The sequence below is a fragment of the Brassica napus genome, chromosome C7, assembly GCF_020379485.1.
Source record: "Brassica napus cultivar Da-Ae chromosome C7, Da-Ae, whole genome shotgun sequence".
NCBI classification, from domain to species: domain Eukaryota; kingdom Viridiplantae; phylum Streptophyta; class Magnoliopsida; order Brassicales; family Brassicaceae; genus Brassica; species Brassica napus.
The window spans coordinates 845524-864958 of NC_063450.1; the positions used below are offsets into that span (position 1 = coordinate 845524).

Consider the following 19435-nt stretch of genomic DNA (forward strand, 5'->3'; position numbering starts at 1 on the left):
ATTAAATGCGGAAAGGTCGTAAATGAATATTAAACAGAACAAGAAATTTCTCAAAAAGTCTGGGTGGTGTAGTCGGTTATCACGCTAGTCTCACACACTAGAGGTCCCCGGTTCGAACCCGGGCTCAGACATATCTTTTCATTTTTTTTTTAACGAAATTAAGAGAAGAGAAATTGCTCAGAAAGAAAGAAAGAGGAGAAGAATCATCGCAGCCTGCCATGGCCGCATCAGCCAATCTCGGGAGCCTGAGATCGACGACGACGTCGCTGTTTTTTACAAATCGGCCATTCTCTTTGTCCATGTTAAGAAGCTCTCTCGTATTAAGGACATGTCTTATTAAGCCCACACCTCTCCGGCTCGTCGTGTCGTGGCCACCGCACCACGGCTCTTCCGTGAGGGCCATGTCATCATCGTCATCTTCCTTGGAGGAGACAGTTAAAACGACTGTAGCAGAAAACCCTGTGGTTGTCTACTCCAAATCCTGGTGCTCGTAGGTTCTCTCTTCTCTGTTTACTTTGTTCAATTGGAGACTGGTTGACCTGAGTTTTTTGTTTTTTGGGTGAAGATACTCGTCGGAAGTGAAGTCGTTATTCAATGGGCTTCAAGTTAAGCCACTCGTTATTGAACTCGATGAACTTGGTATCTCTATCCCTCCCTACTTCTTTTATCCTCTCTCTCTCTATATATATATATGGTTCTGGTTCACTAGTTTTGCGAAATTAGATTTAATTACAATGTCCCTTTTACTCTGGATCTACTTTATACTTGTTTTCAACTATATACATATATGATTCTTGTTCTGTCTTATTATGGCCAAACCATTTTCTGCTTCATGGTATCGCTTAGAAACACACATTCTCACCATTGTTTTGGTCTTTTTTCAACATTTTCAGGTGCAGAGGGGTCGCAGCTGCAGAATGTCTTGGAGAAACTCACTGGACAATTCACTGTTCCTAATGTTTTCATCGGTTAGTTTGTTGTTTCATCATTTGGCAACATTTACTTTCCTCAAATTAGATTTTTTCTTAAACACGAACCTTATTATATTTGACATCTTAGTCACTGCATTTGCATTCTCCATCACTTTACAAATCTTATTTTGTATTTCATGACCAGGAGGCAAGCACATTGGTGGCTGCTCAGGTACAACACTCATCTTTCTCGATAGCTTGTGTTTTTTTTTTTCTTTTCATTCTGATAACTTGATGGGCAAATCTCCAAAATAGCACCCTTCTAGGTTTATATCACAAAAATAGCACTCAAAAACAAAAATGACCAAAATAGCACCTTTCTAAGTTTATCCTTTGAAAATTTTAATTTTTTTATTTTTCAAAATTTGAAATCTTATCCCCAAAACCTCATTTCTCAACCATAAACCCTAAACCCTAAACTCTAAACCCTAAACCCTAAACCCTAAACCCTAAACCCTAAATCCTAAACCCCACCCTTTAACTCTAAACCCTAAGTTTGTGACTTTTGATAAAACATTAAATGCTATTTTTGTGACTTTTGACCTTGAGTGCTAGTTTGGGAACAAAAACTTGATTTAGTGTTATTTTTGTCTTTTTCTCTAACTTGATCTCCCTATCTTTCTTGTTGCACAGATACGTTGCAGCTGTACAATAAAGGAGAGCTCGAGCCAATGTTAGCTGCGGCCAATGCCAAAACCGGTCAGACCTAGAGATGAAACTGGTTGGAGATTTGGTTACGTTTCCTTTTTGTTTGATCAGAACCTCTGAATTAAAATTCTTGAAGTTGAGATGATTTGGCGTTTTAACGTCTGCATAGAGATTTCATAAGAACCTATTGTACGTCTTTTCCATGGAAGTAGAATAAATAAACAGGCATGCTGGTTTCTGTTACTAGATCGAGAAAGATTAATTAAGAAACAAGTTATTCATTAAAGATAAGTAGAATAACTTATATGTTTAGGATAATGATAAGATTCCTAGATATACTTGTAATAGGATAAGCTAAGAAGGTCCTATATATAAAGAGACCTAATATAAGATGATCTCTACAACATTAGAAGAAGAAAGCAAAGAAAGAAATAAAACAAAGAAACTGTTTTATAAGTTTTGTGTCTTGATCGACTTTATTTGGTATCAGAGCTTGTGGTTAGAAAAGGAGATCACTAGTTCTAAAGATACAAAACAATGGCGGATTCAAAAGCTTTGGTAAAGCTTAAAGATGGCGTACCTGGTGCTGTGGTGTGTCCGATGTTGACGACGTCGAACTACACGGTCTGGGCAATGAGGATGAAGGTGCTTCTGCGTGTGCACAAGGTATGGGAAACGATAGAGCCTGGAACAGATGAAGAAGAGAAGAATGATCTGTCTACAGCTCTCTTGTTTCAGTCCATACCTGAATCATTGATCTTGCAAGTTGGTGACTTGGGTTCCCCTAAAGTGATATGGGAAGCTATACGATCAAGAAACCTAGGAGCAGAGCATGTTAAATCAGCTCGTCTTCAGACGCTGATGAATGAATTTGATCGTTTGAAGATGGATGACTCGGATTCGATTGATACGTCCTCAGGAAAGATATCGGAGCTTACGTCAAAAGCAACCTCATTGGGACAGAGTATTGAGGGACCTAAAGTTGTGAAGAAGTTTCTTAATAGTCTACCATCAAAGTTCATCCATATGACAGCCTCGTTAGAACAGTTGTTTGATTTGGATACAACTAGCTTTGAAGACATTATTGGAAGGCTCAAAGCTTATGAAGAACGAATAAAAGGTTTTGAACCTATTGAGCAACAAGGAAGTCTTCTGTACTCAAACACTGAGAAGTCATATGATCAAAGAGGATCAGACAATTTAGGAAGAGGAAGAGGACATAACAGAGGCCGTGGTAGAGGCAACATAGGAAGAGGTCGTGGCAGAAGCAACAATGGCGAGAGAAACAAAGAAAAAAGGACTACTCGCAGATCGTTTGCTTCAACTGCAAGAAGAAGGGAGACTTTGCATCAGTGTGTACCGAAAAGAAAGATGATGAAGAACTCAACAAAGCTGAAACCGAAACTGCAGAGGCAACTTTATACATGCATGAGTTGGTGTTTCTCAATGAAGAGAAGGTGATGCCTAAGAAACTAGAAACCAACAAGAAAGAAGACGGTGTGTGGTATCTGGACGACGTGCCTCTAATCACATGACTGGAGAACGGTCTTATTTCTCTGAGATAAACGAGATTCATCAAAGGCAAATTGAAGTTTGGAGATAGATCATTCGTTGATATAAGTGGAAAAGGTTCAATTCTCTTTGAAGCTAAGACAGGAGAACATAAGCTACTAACAGATATATATTTCATTCCTGAGCTAAAGAGCAATATCCTAAGCTTAGGACAAGCAACAGAACAAGGGTGTGATGTTCGTATGAGAGACAACTTCTTAACACTAAGAGACCCTGAAGAAAGATTGATTGTTAAGGTACTTAGATCCGCAAATAGGCTCTACAAGATTAAGTTACAAGTCGGCAGAGCAATGTGTCTACACACTAAGATAGATGAGGAACCATGGAGATGGCACGCGAGACTTGGTCACATTTGCTTCAAGACAATGAAAGCTATGGCAACTCACGGAATGGTTCTTGGCCTGCCGGAGATAAATGAAGAAAGAAGACTTTGTGACTCTTGTTTGGTTGGCAAGCAAACTCGACAATCATTCCCAAAGGCAACGGCGTTTAGAGCAAAGCAAGCACTGGAGCTCTTACACGCAGACCTTTGCGGTCCAATCTCTCCATCAACTCTATCTCTCAACAAATACATTTTGTCATCATTGACGACTGCACAAGGTACATGTGGTCTATACTATTGAAAGATAAGAGTGATGCATTTGACAAGTTTAAGATGTTCAATAAGCTAGTTGAGAAAGACTTCAACAAAGAGATAGTGACATTACGCACATACAGAGGTGGAGAATTCACATCACAAGAGTTTCAAAGCTACTGCAACAACAATGGAATAAGAAGACATTTAACATCGCCTTATACACCTCAACAGAATGGTGTGGTTGAGCGAAGAAACCGCACTTTAATGGAGATGACTCAGAGTATACTAAAAGCAATGAGTGTACCAAACTATCTGTGGGGAGAAGCTGTTCGTCACACAACGTATTTGATTAATAGAGTTCCCACCAGAGCTCTAAAGAATCAAACTCCCTATGAATGTATAAGAGGGAAGAAGCCAAGTCTATCACACATAAGAGTATTCGGGTGTGTTGCATATGCAAAGATAGACTCAGGCAAGCTGAGAAAGCTTGATCACAGACCAGAGGCTGCGGTTCACTTAGGCATTGAACCATGTTCAAAGGCCTATAGACCGTACAATCCTACCTCAAAAAGAATTATTGTAAGTAGAGATGTTATCTTCGATGAAAAGGCTCGTTGGAATTGGAAGGGAGGAAGTAAGCAAGTCCAAACTGAGCCTGGGATGTTCCATATGACATGGGGAAGCACAGAAGACAATGGAAGTGGCCCTTTTGTTGTCGGAGCAAGCAACGAAGAAGAGGTGACAGATGCAGTAACTCAACCTAGTGGAACAGAGGAAACAGAGGATGTAGTCATCGAAGCTAGAGCAGATGAACATGAACCTGTACAAGAAGTAAGACGCTCATCTCGACAAGTCAAGGGACCAGGCTACCTTGAAGACTATATTCTACTGGCTGAAGCTGAATGCGAGTTTCAACTACTAGCTTTAAATGATGAACCGGGAAGCATACAAGAAGCACTTAAGAACAAGAAGTGGAAAGTAGCATGTCTGGATGAGATCGAGTCTATAGTTAAGAATGAGACTTGGATCTTAGTTGAGAAACCACAAGGAGTAAAGGTGATTGGTCTCAAGTGGATCTCTAAGATCAAGCGCAACGCAGATGGTAGCATCAACAAATTCAAATCAAGATTTGTGGCAAAGGGTTACGTTCAAGAACAAGGGATTGACTTCGATGAATTTTTTGCACCAGTAGCTCGAATAGAAATAATAAGATTGTTGATCGGTTTGGCTGCTGCATGTAGATGGGAGATCCATCACCTAGATGTTAAGACAGCATTCCTACACGGTGAGCTAGTTGAAGAAGTATATGTAAACCAACCTGAGGGATTTGAGAAGAAAGGAGAAGAACACAAAGTGTTCAAGCTTAAGAAAGCTTTGTATTGGCTACGACAAGCCTCTAGAGTATGGAACACAAAGTTGGATCAGATCTTGAAGAGTTTAAAGTTCGAGAAGTGTACTAAAGAGAGCTCCGTGTACCGCAAGGGAGAAGGAGACAAGCTACTTATAGTGGCTATATATGTTGATGATCTGTTTGTTACAGGGAACTCATCACAGAAGATAAGAGAATTCAAGACTGCAATGTCTCAGAAGTTTGAGATGTCAGACTTGGGTCTACTGACCTATTATCTAGGTATAGAAGTGAAGCAAAGCTCGCATGGCATCACGATCAAGCAAGAAGCTTATGCTAGACGTATACTGGAAGAAGCTGACATGGACGCTATGAGATTTGTCGAGTTCTCTTCTCTGGTTGTATGTGTGTGTGTATAAACTCCAATGGAGAAAGATGAGAGCTTGCTCTAGGTGATTTAGAAAGAGAGATTGATGAGTGTTTATGAGAGAATAAGAGACTTAGGAACATAGATTAAGAGACTGAGAGATTAGGAGAATAAGAGATTAGAGATTAGGGTTTTAGATTCAAGAACAAGTTTATCATTCATGAAGTGGAGAGGGGAAATCCCCCTTACTCCCTTTTGTGTTACAAAACGTCATCTAAGGCTTATATATGCCTTTACATGTATCAAAGAATAAACCTAGATCCTATGGACATAAATGCAAGATAGATTGGATGGATAGGATGAGAGAAGGATGGTCTTTGATGTTCTGGTGCTAGCTGTAAAGGAGAGGCGTGCATGGACTTGATGGATGGCTTAGATGCTTCAGTTTGAATGAGCAGCCAAGATGGATCAGTGTGGGGATAAGGCTGTAAAGGTAAAGCACCTTTCCCTTTCCAGCCTGTGTCTTGGACCACATTGATCCTAAGGTATATTCCTTTGCTTCCATCTCACTCCAACGGTCACATGATTTGAATCATGCCACGCCCACACCTTGCATTCTTCTTCTTTTGGCTAACCGGATGAATGGATGAGGCTCGGGTGTTGTACGGTCGATGTACGGCCTGTCTGGTCCGTACACTCGCCCTAACTATGCACAACACTTATCCTTCCTCTTTGGTTGATCCATTCCTCTTCTTGATTCGCCCTATCTTTGCACCTGAGGCCATCTTCTCTCTAACTCCTCCAAACACTTCACATGATCACTCTAAGTCTCTCCTAGACTTACTTCACAAGTTAGATACTTCAGAACACTTCTGAAGTTTGATTGAACTCTTCTGGACATCTTCTAGAGCTTGCCCTATTAATGTACAAGCTCTATCTCCTCTTCAGTTCAACACTCCCCCTCAAGATTGACTTTAGGAGATCCTAAGTCAAGCTTGGAACTCTGAAGAGTCTCCCTCATTAAAAACCTTACAAGGAAAACCCTTTGGGACAAAACCTTGCAAGGGAAAAAGAGTAGAGATCTCCAAAGCCTAGGGATTGGCCAGTGAGCTCTTGTGCCTTAGAACCAGTGTGGTTGGACACAAGAAGCTCTGGATCACGGCCTAAACAGGTGCAGCAACACTCAAGGCTTGCGCACACTTCACCACACCTTCTTGGACTCTTCTATAGAACCGGCTTAGTGTCTCCCCCTTTCACGGACTTCGTGCCATCTTGAAAGGCTAGGAGCGACCTGATCCTCTCTGTTGAGTCTCCAAGTAAGGTACCTGATACATTATTCCACAAGTGTATCAGTACTTATCAAAGAACATAACTCAATCAATTCATGCTTATTGACCGTCTTAGTAAGACTAGTATTCCTTATATATATATTACTAGCTATGTTGCCGTCTAGTAAAACTAGTATTCCTAACGGATTCAAATTATGCTTAACAACTCTTCTTTAGTAAAACTAGTATTTCTGCTAGATTACTAGATATGTTGACAATGATGAATTGAATTGAGTTAAGGGGAAACTTCCCTTTTGTTTTGGTGAGGAGTGACTGGACCGGCCTGAGTCTTCCCTTCTCTCGTGGCTTCTTGCCATCTCCATCAGGTAAGACATGCCTAGCTCCTTTTGCTTTGGTGAGGAATGGTTGCTCTTCACACACCACTTGAATCCCTCACACCAGCTGGCTTCCTTAAACTTCATCAACCAGGTACAAGCACACATGCTATGGGCTGATTCAAAGCTTCCCAACTGAAGGTATATGTTCTAACTCCATATAGTAGCTGATCCATAGCTTCCCAACCAGACGGTATTGTTCCAAGTGAAGGTAACTGCTCTAACTCTATATAGTAGCTGATCCATAGCTTCCCAACCAGAAGGTAACTGTTCTAACTCCAGAGCATTCCACTCAGCTCCACCTGATTTTCTTGTCAAGTAGTCTATGATGGTCATCTGTTCTAACACCAAGTTGTTGCTGTCCATTGTCACAACATCCTCTCTACCCTCTTTGGAGCAGGCTGTGGACTTCCCACAAAATGTTGGCAACTGGCTTCATCTTATCATTCCCTTATAATGATAAGGAGGAAACAAGTCTTGAACTTTGGCTCTTCAGGTTGCTCATTTGAATCTCCACCGCAAGCTTGAGACCGAGTATAGGGGAGATCCAAGCTTGAAATGAGCCTCAATGAACTTCAAGACCAGGAGCACATCACCCTAACAGCTGCGCTTAAATCACTGATCCACCCTTTTGCCTTCAGCTTCAAGTACCCTCAGATCACCGGCCTTCCTCATGGTTTAGGTGGTGACCTTCTTCTTCTTGTGTGTCTTGAACCAGGAGCTCAACAACCTCGTGGCCTGCGCTTCTTAAACCGACTTCTACACACAAGAACCTTCCCATTGCTCCACACAATGGTCAAGTCTTCCGATTGTATGTCTTGAACCAGGAGCTCAACAACCTCGTGGCCTGCGCTTCTTAAACCAACATCTACACACAAGTATCTTCCCATTGCTCCACACAATGGTCCAAGTCTTCCTCTTGTTTTGGATAGGTGGTGAGCAAAGAACACTTCTTGTGAACCTGAAACACCACTCAAACTCCAAAAAAGATAAGACACAAGAGTATTGGGATCAATAATTGATTAATCATCAAGTTTGATTCCCAATCTCACAAGCATTGCAACAGATTAAAACAAGTTATTTTCAAGTTCTATCTTTGCAAGCAATCTCTCTAAGCACAAGCACTTTCTTTTCAGATTTATGCAAGCTACTTATGCATTTTTAAAGCTTCTTTACTCAGCATTTAGACATGAATCTAATGCTTCAATGTAAGACAGCCACAAGACTATATGCAACAGCTTTCAATTCGGTTTCAATCCATGTATGCAAGCAGATTCAATCAATCACAACAAGCATCATTATGAGCCGGAGCTAAGCATATTAACATATCTAGTAATCCTATTAATACTTATAAGTTAATAGACATTTTTAAATGTGCTTACACTGCTGCTAGTAAGCCTAATATAACTAGTAAGATTTTTGGATTACTAGGAAACCTGATAGAAACAAAGCTCTTTAAGCATCCTGAGACAGATTCTAAATTCATTTTATTTCATTTAGCAATCTTTTAAACAATCCTCAGGTTTTCAATCACATCACAACATCACAAATCTAATTTTATCAAATTCAATAAGCATAATTTTATCTCCTCTTCAGTTCAACAGACGCTTGCAACTCAACGCACATTCCAATGGAGTTTGGTGTGCATCTCTCAAAGTCAATGGAAGAGCATGAGGTTGATGCAAGCGAATACCAAAGAAAGATAGGCTGCTTAAGATACTTGATGCATACAAGACCTGACATGGCGTTTAGTGTTGGTATACTAAGTAGGTTTATGCAGTCACCAAGAGAGTCTCATGGGAAAGCGTTGAAGCAAGTTCTAAGGTATCTGAAAGGCTCATGTGATCTCTGTTTGAAGTACAAGTATGGAGGATCTCAAGAAGTTATAGGATACAGCGATAGCAGCCACAATACTGATCCAGACGATGTAAGAAGCACAACTGGACATCTGTTCTGTCTCGGTGACACACCAATATCTTGGTGCTCGCAGAAACAAGACGTGGTAGCTCTATCCTCCTGTGAAGCCGAATACATGGCAGCGACAGAAGCCGCCAAACAAGCCATCTGGCTTCAGGAACTAATGAGTGAGATCACAGGAAGAAGAGTTCAAAGAACATTGATACGCGTGGACAACAAGTCAGCTATAGCACTAGCCAAGAATCTAGTCTTCCACAAACGTAGCAAGCACATTCACAAGCGGTTCCACTTCATTAGAGAATGTGTTGAAAGAGAACTCATTGATGTGGAACATGTACTAGGAGCAGAGCAACGTGCATATATATTAACAAAGGCACTAGCAAGGATCAAGTTCAAGGAGATGAGGGAACTGATCAAAGTTCAGAAACTAAGTGAAAATGATGTTAAGCTTAGAAGGGAGAATGTTGAATAAGCTTCAAAAGAAATATTACTTAGGAAACAAGTTATTCATTAAAGATAAGTAGAATAATTTATATGTTTAGGATAATGATAAGATTCCTAGATATACTTGTAATAGGATAAGCTAATAAGGTCCTATATATAAAGAGACCTAATGTAAGATGATCTCTAAAACATTAGAAGAAGAAAGCAAAGAAAGAAATAAAACAAAGAAACCATTTTATAAGTTTTGTGTCTTGATCGACTTTAGTCCATACATTTTTGCTCAAGATTACAAACAGACGAACCGGGTTGTAGACAAAAAAGTATCTCATTTGACTTCTTCGATCTCGTCCAAAGGGTCGATATATTTGCGCTGTTCACCTTTGAGAACTGGACCACAACCTGATATCGGCTCTTATGAATTGGAGAGGCCTATTATTGATGACGAAGATGTGCTTACTGCAAACCAGAATCTCCAGGTAGCTCCTCTGATTGTTTGACGACTTATTCTTGGGTTCACCTCCTAGGGTGAACCTCTAGGTTCACCAACCAATAGGATTATGTTATTTAATATTCGATATCTTTTAAAAAAAGGAAATAAAATATCGTCAAATTATATTATCTTTTTAAAATTAAACCTTAAATCCTAATCCCTAAACCCTAAATCCTAAACCCTAAACTTCTTGGATAAACCATAAACTCTAGGATAAATCTTAAACTATAAATCAAAACCACTAAACACTAAAACACTCAAGGGTTTAGAGTTTATGATTTAGGGTTTAAGGTTTAGAGTTTTAGTGTTTAGTGTTTTTATTTAGGGTTTCCCAGGGTTTAGGGTTTACCCAAGGGTTTAGGGTTTACCCAAGGGTTTAGGGATTATGATTTAGGGTTTAGTGTTTTTTTGATGACGTTAAAAATATATTTTTTAATTTTTTTTCTTTCTGTAATTACTATTTTTTTTTACTTTTTTATATTAAAAACATAATATAACTTGACAATATTTTGTTTTATTTTTTAAAAAATATCGAATTTGAAATAATGAAATCCTATTGGTTGGTGATAACTCTCGTTTGACCAGACACTACAAATGTAATACCATAAACTTTCCATCTCTCCTGTGGACATAAATAAAAATTATATAATTATTCATTACAAATATCAAAAATTTTATTTAGTCTACTCTGAATTAAAATTAAAAATATGACTTAGCCTAAAATCATGGAGAACATGACAAATAAGCAAATTCACTTCTCAAATAATAGTATATATATATATATAATCTTTAATGCATACACGATTTTAACCAACACTAGGTTACACAATATATTATGAATAGCATTAACTGTATAAATATATTCCTTAACTAGTGGTTTGCCCCCCCGAAGTTACACTAAAACTATTTTATATTATAATTTTATTAAAATTAGGAATTTACTTTAAATTATAATAATAAATATAAGATGTTTATATTCTAAAATCATATGGTAAATTTTATTAAATTTTATTGGTTTAATTTGAGAGGACCACTAAAATTTATTTTTTTGTTAGAGAAAACAAAATTATTAAATTTAAAGGTCAAGGAAAATGTAATGATTTATATTTCTTATTCTTGATTTCTATTTCACGTTGATATAGTTGAAAAAATTCTAAAGTAATAATAACTAATGTTTTTCTTCTAAATATTGTTTTTTAATATTCTTAAGTTAATTGATTTTCTCACGATAGTAAATTAATCCACCTCCAAACTAAATCATTTGAAAATATAATGTAAAGTAAGAAGCAATATTACAAATAATATATAAATTTCAGTAATATCATAAATAATAAATATATATTCATTAACAATTAATGATGTTTATAATATATGTTTTTAGTTATATTAGATTTTTAATTTATAATGAATTTTTCTTTAGTTTTTGTGTTTTACTAATTGTTTTTTGTAAATTATTTTGGCATTTTTAAAATTTTATAACAAAACTAAGTTTTCTTCCACACTACGCATACTATTTAATTTTTACTAATGGTTTTATTGTGTAGATATCAAATATTGTAGAATCTTTTCGTGTTCATAAACTTTCTAGGGTGTTGGATATAGTATAAGAGTAGAGACATACTCTGAATTTTGATGTTTTAAATTTTGCATATATCTTTATTTCTTGCATTTTTGTAATATAATGTTTCTATTAGTTTGACAAATACCAAAATTGAGTTTAGAATACATAGACAGCTCGTATGATGTTGTGCGGGAAATTGTTCTTAGTTGTATTTTCGTAATGATAATCTTCTCAACTTTCGATGGAAGGTCTATCTCAAACTGATGTATTGAACTGTAGATCACTTTGTCATCATCTCAAATCTTGAATTGGTCTTACACAATTGTGTTTAGCAAAGCAAAAGACGGCCTTTATTGTCCACTCTATGTTAAATTTATTATTTTATAATTTTATGTTTTACATTCTATTTGGATTTATTTTAAATTTGAAATAAGTATCATTTTAAAATATAATAGCTGAATTATTTGACTGAAAAATTATTTTTCAGTTACACTGAAATGAATAATTTTATTTTATTTCCTATAACTTTAGCAAAGTTTGGTTTATAATTTGTATATGTGTTACTTTGTTGTGAAAATTTAAAAAGTTTCACTCTTGGAATAGGATATGTCCAATACATTTTTTTTTGAATGAATATTAAATTTTATTCATCAAAAAGCCTTTGTACATAAGTCCAATACATTTTCTTACTTGCATATGACCAGTGCTAAATAACAATCATAGATAGTTTTCACGTACTCTCCCGAATCTGACTGCATATACATGAAGCTACATAGCCCGAATTTGAGAAACCTCTACATGATCTATGCGAAGTAACTTGATAGCTTCCTCATGCCATCATAACGATAAATACAACACATACACCTATACCTCAATCAAACCAACAGATGAGTCTGAGAGTTAGTCTTTCTTTTGTTTCTCATACAAACCCTTCTATTTGTACATCCTGCAACACTCTCTGTTTAAGGTAGGGACTGACACAACACCTACAAATTTTTTAACTTGCACTTGTTAAGTATGTTAAATAAACATATATAATAATATAAGCGAGTTGAATACCATTCATCTAAGTTGTAAAAAGAAAGCTAAAATTTGAGAAACCATGTAAGCTATGTATCGTATCATTCACAGAGTTTGGAGACAATATACCTAAGAAAAAAATTGTGGTTTTAACAGAAAACATAATTAAAAAAATTATGTAGCACATTAGCTTTTGATATACACATCATTTTGGGTCTATACAATGGAGCTTTGAGTTAGGATTTCAGAACCTTGTACCCAGAGATTTCTCAGACAATTAATTTGACAATGGTTCCATCAAGGTTTCGCCGATGAGGTATCTCAACTCGATCTCCCCGGAAAACCTTCTTATTTTAATGTAAAGAACACCTGCAAAGAAGAATCATTGGATTGAATTAGCTTTACTAAGTTTGGCCTTTGGTACAATAGCAGCACATAAAGTGATCTGATATTGCAGCTATACATTCTGTAAGTGAACTGACCGATTCCCTATTGCAGATAGCTTCAGAGACCCATGAGATTTTCAGAAATGACTGCAGGAAGTTACTGAGAAGCCAACTGGGCCCATATCTATTTTCCCTCACAGGACCATGCAGGAAGGTGTGCGATTCCAATCATGGGAAAGATATGCTCACCTCCCATTATAAGACCAATAACTCCAATATGAGCACCTGTCACAGCTTTAGCTAGAAGGCTTTTCGGCCACCAGCTCTAATAAAGGAAAAGCTGTCTCTATCATCTTCATCATGATTACTGCAGTTCCCTTAAATCAAAATAAGAAGAAGAAAAGGAACACTAAGAATCTGCATATCCTGGAGGAGTACGCATCAGTGTACCAGTTATATGACCCAAATTTATGCTCGGAAACTATTGACATGTACGAATTTAGAGCCATTGAATGGTTCTTTAAGCACTCCTCGTTTGTTAAAAAAAAAAGCACTCCTTCTCGAGTGTGGCCTCTCTCGGATATCAGGTGGAAGGTCAACAACTTCAAGTCCTACTCTCCATGCCAGATAACACACAGTTTGTGCTATTGTGCCTGCACACATTGACACCAGTTCGCTACAAACGGTGAGATTCAATGACACATAGGCTTTAAAAGATGGATTTGTCACTGACACACCAAAAAAAATATATCACTTATTTTACATATGGGATGATGCTTATACTAACCAGTCGTATCAAAAAATATATCACATTAAACATTAGTCTTGCTTCAGTTTCCTTTTGCTAATCAATTGATTTGTTCGTTATTTGGTTAACTGGAATAGTTAAGATGGTGCAGAGATACAAACGATAAGAGGAAAAAAGTTTTTTGACGAATGATAATCTTATAGATTTTTTAAGCTGAAGCCAGTTGCCAATAGACTCTGAGATGGTTTTCCTAGAAGTGATTGTCACTTACACTTCCGCTGCTGTAAAATAATGCTATGATTTTGCAGTTTTTTTAAGAATTAAGCTGGCATCAATGAATCATGTATAAAGAATCGAAGAAAATATTTGAGCAAAATAAAATAATGTATGAATAGACACAAACATTGATTGTTAAACTGTGATACCCGATAAATCTCTTTGATTTTGGAACCGTAAAAACTAAAGATTTACCGGTGATCTAAGAGATTTCATGGACATGAAATTCTTTTCTTCTCTGGAGGAAGCCGATTTTAATTGTTTGAAAGATTTTATGAATTGGTTTAAATAGGAGGAGAAACGAAGGGAGATAGAACGAAACCATTGAAAATGGCATTGAATGGTGATAACACTGAGTTTCAGAAAATAGTAACGATGACGATGGAGTGGAAAAGCTAGAAGCAAAAAAAAAAAGTTGCTAGTTAGAAAAAGAAAAAAAAAAGAAGTTTTCCCATAACCTGTCACCTGTCACAATTTGGAGATATGAGAGATGAGGTGGCTCAAGGAGAAGAGTTTCTGCTCAACTCTATTATTATAGATATCGAACATAAATTCATACGACTTCCATAATATACAATATAGCCTATAAAGTCGATAATAACTTCCATAAAATGTATGTAATATGCATTGAACATTAATGCATGCATCGCCTGTGAGCTAAAAAAACGATACCAACTTCCATATCTCTTCTCCTGAAAAATATTCCAAATTATATTATCTTAGCTAGCTGCATAAACGATATTGGCTTTGAGATCACACAATATATTCTCAACTTCCTAAACAGTACAAATATATTCATAACAATAATTATTCATTTCAAAAAATATCTTCTAGCATTTTCTTATAAATAAAGACGCCTTCTATCGACCTAAACTCGCAACTCATTCAAAGAAAATACAGCAGACACATGAATTCTATTCCGAGACATCAAGTATGGTTATACTGACAGACCTTTTTGTACGATATCTGATATTACGTGTATACGCACACCAATTAACCTAATGTGTACACTACCACAATCGAATGATATGTCGATCTAGCACTTGTTACAGGCTGAGATTCAGACTTCACGGATGGCTTGACTGAGGTTCGGATGGATCGGCCGGGACAGAATGGACGGACGGTCGGAGGAGCGGCTAGGCGGATGCGATGGAGAGATGGCCAGCCGATTGGTACCTGAAACAAATGAGAATGAATTTTATGAGTTTTTATGAGTTTATAAGATGAACTATAAAGTAAACTAACTGGAAAATGATGAACAGAACCATATATGACTTTTTATGGATTTTTATTTAAGATGGCCGATCTAAAACTATATGATGCGATTGAAACAAAAACAAGAGAAGGATAGAAGATGGATGATGGGATGGAAATGGCGTGAAGATATGTGTCCTCTGGATATATGGATTCTTGTTACTGGGCGTGTGCCTCTCTCAACAAGAACATGGGATGGAAATGGCGTGAAGATGGGATCTGGCTTGCTGGACTGATGTCTCTCTCAAGCTGGATCGGTGGATGGAATGGAGTGAGGAATCACCACAAGTTTCATGATAAAAACTTGATAACATTCAAGGTTCTTTCTAGCCGGCTTCACACTCAGAACTAGAGAGAAAATGGTTTCTTTGCTGGGCAAACAGACTCATATATTTCATAAGCTAAAAAAATACAAGGCTGCTTATAGTGGGGATTAAATACATGGAAGCTATGCCTTTCTAGGGGACTTTGAAGCAAAAACAACAAGGACTCTCTTGGACAACTAAATCGACAAGTCCAAACAAGATGGGCCGACTTTCTTGGACTCTAAGGAAAACGCTAACAAAGGCCTTGAATTACTGGACTCAAATAAAATAAAAGGACTAACAATTTTCCCATAAGTTTATTGCAATAAAAATAAAAGAACCAACACAAACCAAAAAAAAAAAAACTGGTTTGAAATCATAATTGAATTCTTACCTGCTTACCTTAAATGGAATGGGGCGGATTACTCAGAACCGGATTGGATTGGGAAGGGGTCTGAACCGAGATCACATGTGGAGATGATTTGGCCGGTTCGGTTCTGGCCGAAGGATCTGAATTCAATTGGACCGGCTTGATCTTGAATCTTCAATTGGATAATCTCTTCAATCACCAGCTGGTTCTGGCCAGTTTGTCCATCTTGATCTAGGATCTGTTGGACGGCTTTGGAGAAACCTTCTCTTATGGCTTTGGCTCCACTTCGGGTAGTCAGACCACGCCTAACTATGGACACCTCTATTTGGATGGCCTCATCATTCTCTCCCCCTTGAAAAGGCTCTGGCCTCTGAACACCATCATCTACAAGAAAAAGGGACAAATCAGATACATTGAACACGAGAAGTTCTAAACTCACCTGGAAGCTCTAGCTTGTAAGTATTGTCATTGATCTTCTCAAGGACCCTGAATGGGCTAGTCCCTCATGCCGACAGTTTGGACTTCCTCTCTTCTGGAAACCGCTCATGTCGCATGTGCAGCCACAATAAATCGCCTGGTTCGAACAACACCTCCTTTCTCTTCTGGTCAAGCCGGACCTTAAGCTTGGCCATCTTGGCCTCTAGTTTCTCCTTGACCTTCAGATGCATGTTCTTAACGAACTCGGCCTTACTAGCACCATCTCGGCTGTGGTACATGGAACTGGGGGAGCTCGGAGAAGTTGAGTGGCGTTTCTGGCTGAAAACCATAGACAACTTCAAAAGGAGAGAGGTTGGTAGCAGAGTGCTTAGCATGGTTGTAAGCAAACTCAATAAACGGCAAACAAGATAACCAATTCTTTAAGTTCTTACGGACCGTAGCTCTCAATAACTGAGAGAGTGTACAGTTTACTACTTCTGTTGGCCGTCAGTCTCTGGATGACAAGTGGTCGAGAACAATAGTTTAGTACCGATTTTACCCCACAATGTTCTCCAGAAATGGCTTAGGAATTTGGAGTCTTGGTCAGACACAATGGTTCTCGGAACACCATGTAGGCGGACCACCTCTTCAAAGAAAATGTCGGCAGTCTGGGTAGCATCATTGGTCTTGTTACATGCTATGAAATGGGTCATCTTGGAAAACCTGCCCACCACTACAAAAATGGAATCTTTGTGGTTTATCTTGGGCAAGCCCAGCACAAAGTCCATGGAAACATCTACCCAAGGGTGGTTAGGAATAAGAAAAGGCATGTATAAAACATAAGGATGTGACCTAGATTTTATCTTAAGATAGACTGTGCATTTGGCGCATTGGTTTTCAACATCTCTCTTCATGTTTCGCCAAAAGAAATGGTCGGTTAGGGCACTTAAGGTCTTATCTCGGCCAAAGTACCCCATGAGGCCGCCACCATGGGCCTCCCGGACAAGCAATTCCCTCATAGAACCTTTGGGAATGCATAGTTTCTTTTCCTTGAATAAGAAACCATCATGCTGATAGTAAGGACTAAATGCTCCTTGTGTAGTGTTCCTGAAAGCTTCTTGAAAATCAAGGTCAGTAGCATAAGAATCTTTAATAAATTCAAAACCCATGATCTTAGCTTCCATGGTCGAGATAAGAGTATATCTTTGGGACAAGGCACCGGCCACCACATTGTCTTTGCCCTTCTTGTACTTACTCACATAAGGGAAAGTCTCCATAAACTCCAACCATCTGGCGTGTCTCCTCTTGAGTGTGGTCTGACCTCTTAGATGCTTAAGCGTCTCATGATCTGTATGAATAACAAACTCTTTAGACAAAAGATAATGTTGCCAAGTTTCAAGAGACCTTACTAGAGCATAAATATCTTTGTCATAGGTCGGATAGGGCAGCTCCACTCAATTTCTCACTGAAGTAGGCCACTGGACGGCCTCCTTGAGTAAGCACGGCTCCTATACCTGTACTTGACGCATCACATTCAATCTCAAAAGTTTTATCGAAGTTATGCATAGTAAGGACCGGTGCATGAGTCAAACTATATTTAAGCTTGTTAAAAGACTCTTCTTGGGCTGGTCCCCAAGTAAAGGATACGTTCTTCTTGATCACGGAAGTCATTGGAGAAGCAATGGTACTGAAGTCCTTGACAAACCGTCGATAGAAGCTGGCCAGACCATGGAAACTGCGAACATGTCCGATTGTGGTCGGTGTGGGCCAGTCTTGTATCACCTTGATCTTTTCCTCATCGACCTTCAGACCCTGTGAACTCACAACAAAGCCTAAAAATACCAATTGATCAGTGCAAAACACACATTTCTTTAAGTTAGCATAGAGGCCTTCCTGTCTAAGAACTTTTATCACTTGTTCAAGGTGGTCAATGTGATCAGTTAAAAGCGGCTATAGATCATTATATCATCAAAGTACACAACCACAAATTTACTGATATAAAGTCGAAGAACTTGGTTCATGAGTCTCATGAAAGTGCTGGGGGCGTTGGTGAGACCGAATGGCATCACTAACCACTCGTACAGACCTTGTTTGGTCTTGAAAGCAGTCTTCCACTAATCACCCTCCTTCATACGAATTTGGTGGTATCCACTCCTGACATTAATCTTAGAAAACACAACAGGATGTCAACATTGGGACACAATCTCAGTATGGTGCAACATCATCTCAATGTGGGAAAGACTATTCTAATGCAAAGGAGGGGTCGTTTAGAATGGAATTTGATTTTGATTTTGGATATGAGCAATGGACTTAATTTTCAAAGAGATGATTAACGAAATCAGCCTTTAATATATGAGGTTGAAATCTATTTGAAAGATAAGGTGGAAACTCCAAAGAATAGTCTCCTGAGATAGACTATGATAGTGTTGTCGTGGTGGAAGGTAAATGAATACAAGTACCCAGTTTTGTGCTCAAATTTCTTGTATTTAATAATATATTTTTAGCTTAACTGATTTTCTAATTTTTTTTTTTTTCGACAACAAGACATTCACAGATTCATATTGGCCCTGTAAACCAAGACGGTAACTCCGCATCCATGTGAACGACGAAAGACGGTTGTTTCCTAACACTGCGTGCTACGCTATCCGCCTGTTGATTCTCCGTCCGAGGTACATGAACGATTTCTGAGTGGTGTTCTAATTTTAATAGATTGAACGATTAATAGGTTTTGAGATAAATTTTAAAAATAAAATGACACTAATTTGGTTGTTCTTTTGAAATTTTGGATGTAACTTTTCTTAATGCATGGAACAAAAAGCTTGACATGCATTTTAAGTGAGTAGCAAATCATTTTGTCTGTAATTAGATGTATATTATTTGATCTTAAACAATTTGCTACATTAATATTAATATTTTAAATAAAATGAGAGAAGTAAACTAGAAATATAAGTTAAGTATGTATATGTTTGGTTATCTTCGAATATCCATCTGGGTTTGGATATTACCGTTCGGGTTCGGTATCCAATCTCTCATAACTCAATATCCGTTTGAGTATTTTACTACTTCGGTTCGGATTTCGGTTTGAAAATTTTGGATCGGGT

General features: G+C 37.8%; 3 protein-coding genes, 1 long non-coding RNA gene and 1 other non-coding gene across 6 annotated transcripts; 4 read left to right on the top strand and 1 right to left on the bottom strand.

Annotated features, from left to right (window-relative positions):
• Positions 1 to 57: 57 nt before the first annotated feature.
• TRNAV-CAC lies at positions 58 to 131 on the top strand. Its single transcript has one exon. It is a non-coding gene; the product is annotated as a tRNA-Val (tRNA).
• LOC106385231 (monothiol glutaredoxin-S12, chloroplastic) lies at positions 89 to 1862 on the top strand. Its single transcript, XM_013825168.3, has 5 exons — positions 89 to 490; positions 566 to 639; positions 894 to 968; positions 1117 to 1143; positions 1605 to 1862. Exons 1-5 carry the CDS (start codon positions 219 to 221, stop codon positions 1679 to 1681), a joined length of 525 nt encoding a protein of 174 aa, XP_013680622.1. The 5' UTR covers positions 89 to 218; the 3' UTR covers positions 1682 to 1862.
• Positions 1863 to 2156: 294 nt separating this feature from the next.
• LOC125589918 lies at positions 2157 to 3080 on the top strand. The gene has a single exon (XM_048762613.1). It carries the CDS (start codon positions 2157 to 2159, stop codon positions 3078 to 3080), a length of 924 nt encoding a protein of 307 aa, XP_048618570.1.
• A 5696-nt stretch (positions 3081 to 8776) lies between these two features.
• Positions 8777 to 9535, top strand: LOC125589919 (secreted RxLR effector protein 161-like). Its single transcript, XM_048762615.1, has one exon. It carries the CDS (start codon positions 8777 to 8779, stop codon positions 9533 to 9535), a length of 759 nt encoding a protein of 252 aa, XP_048618572.1.
• Positions 9536 to 10414: 879 nt separating this feature from the next.
• Positions 10415 to 17779, bottom strand: LOC106386577. Of its 2 annotated transcripts, XR_002661809.2 has the most exons (4): positions 14184 to 17779; positions 13061 to 13617; positions 12830 to 12947; positions 10415 to 12544 (listed from the first exon to the last, which is right to left on the bottom strand). It is a non-coding gene; the product is annotated as an uncharacterized LOC106386577 (long non-coding RNA). The 2 variants fall into 2 exon arrangements; XR_001277536.3 differs by lacking the exon at positions 10415 to 12544 and having other exon boundaries at positions 12692 to 12947.
• Between the last annotated feature and the right edge of the window lie 1656 nt (positions 17780 to 19435).

Coding starts and splice junctions, on each gene's coding strand:
- LOC125589918 (XM_048762613.1), top strand. CDS start 2,157: ATGGCGGATTCAAAAGCTTTGGTAAAGCTTAAAGATGGCGTACCTGGT.
- LOC106385231 (XM_013825168.3), top strand. CDS start 219: ATGGCCGCATCAGCCAATCTCGGGAGCCTGAGATCGACGACGACGTCG. Junction 640..893: donor TATTGAACTCGATGAACTTG/GTATCTCTATCC, acceptor CAACATTTTCAG/GTGCAGAGGGGTCGCAGCTG. Junction 1,144..1,604: donor GCACATTGGTGGCTGCTCAG/GTACAACACTCA, acceptor CTTGTTGCACAG/ATACGTTGCAGCTGTACAAT.
- LOC125589919 (XM_048762615.1), top strand. CDS start 8,777: ATGGAGTTTGGTGTGCATCTCTCAAAGTCAATGGAAGAGCATGAGGTT.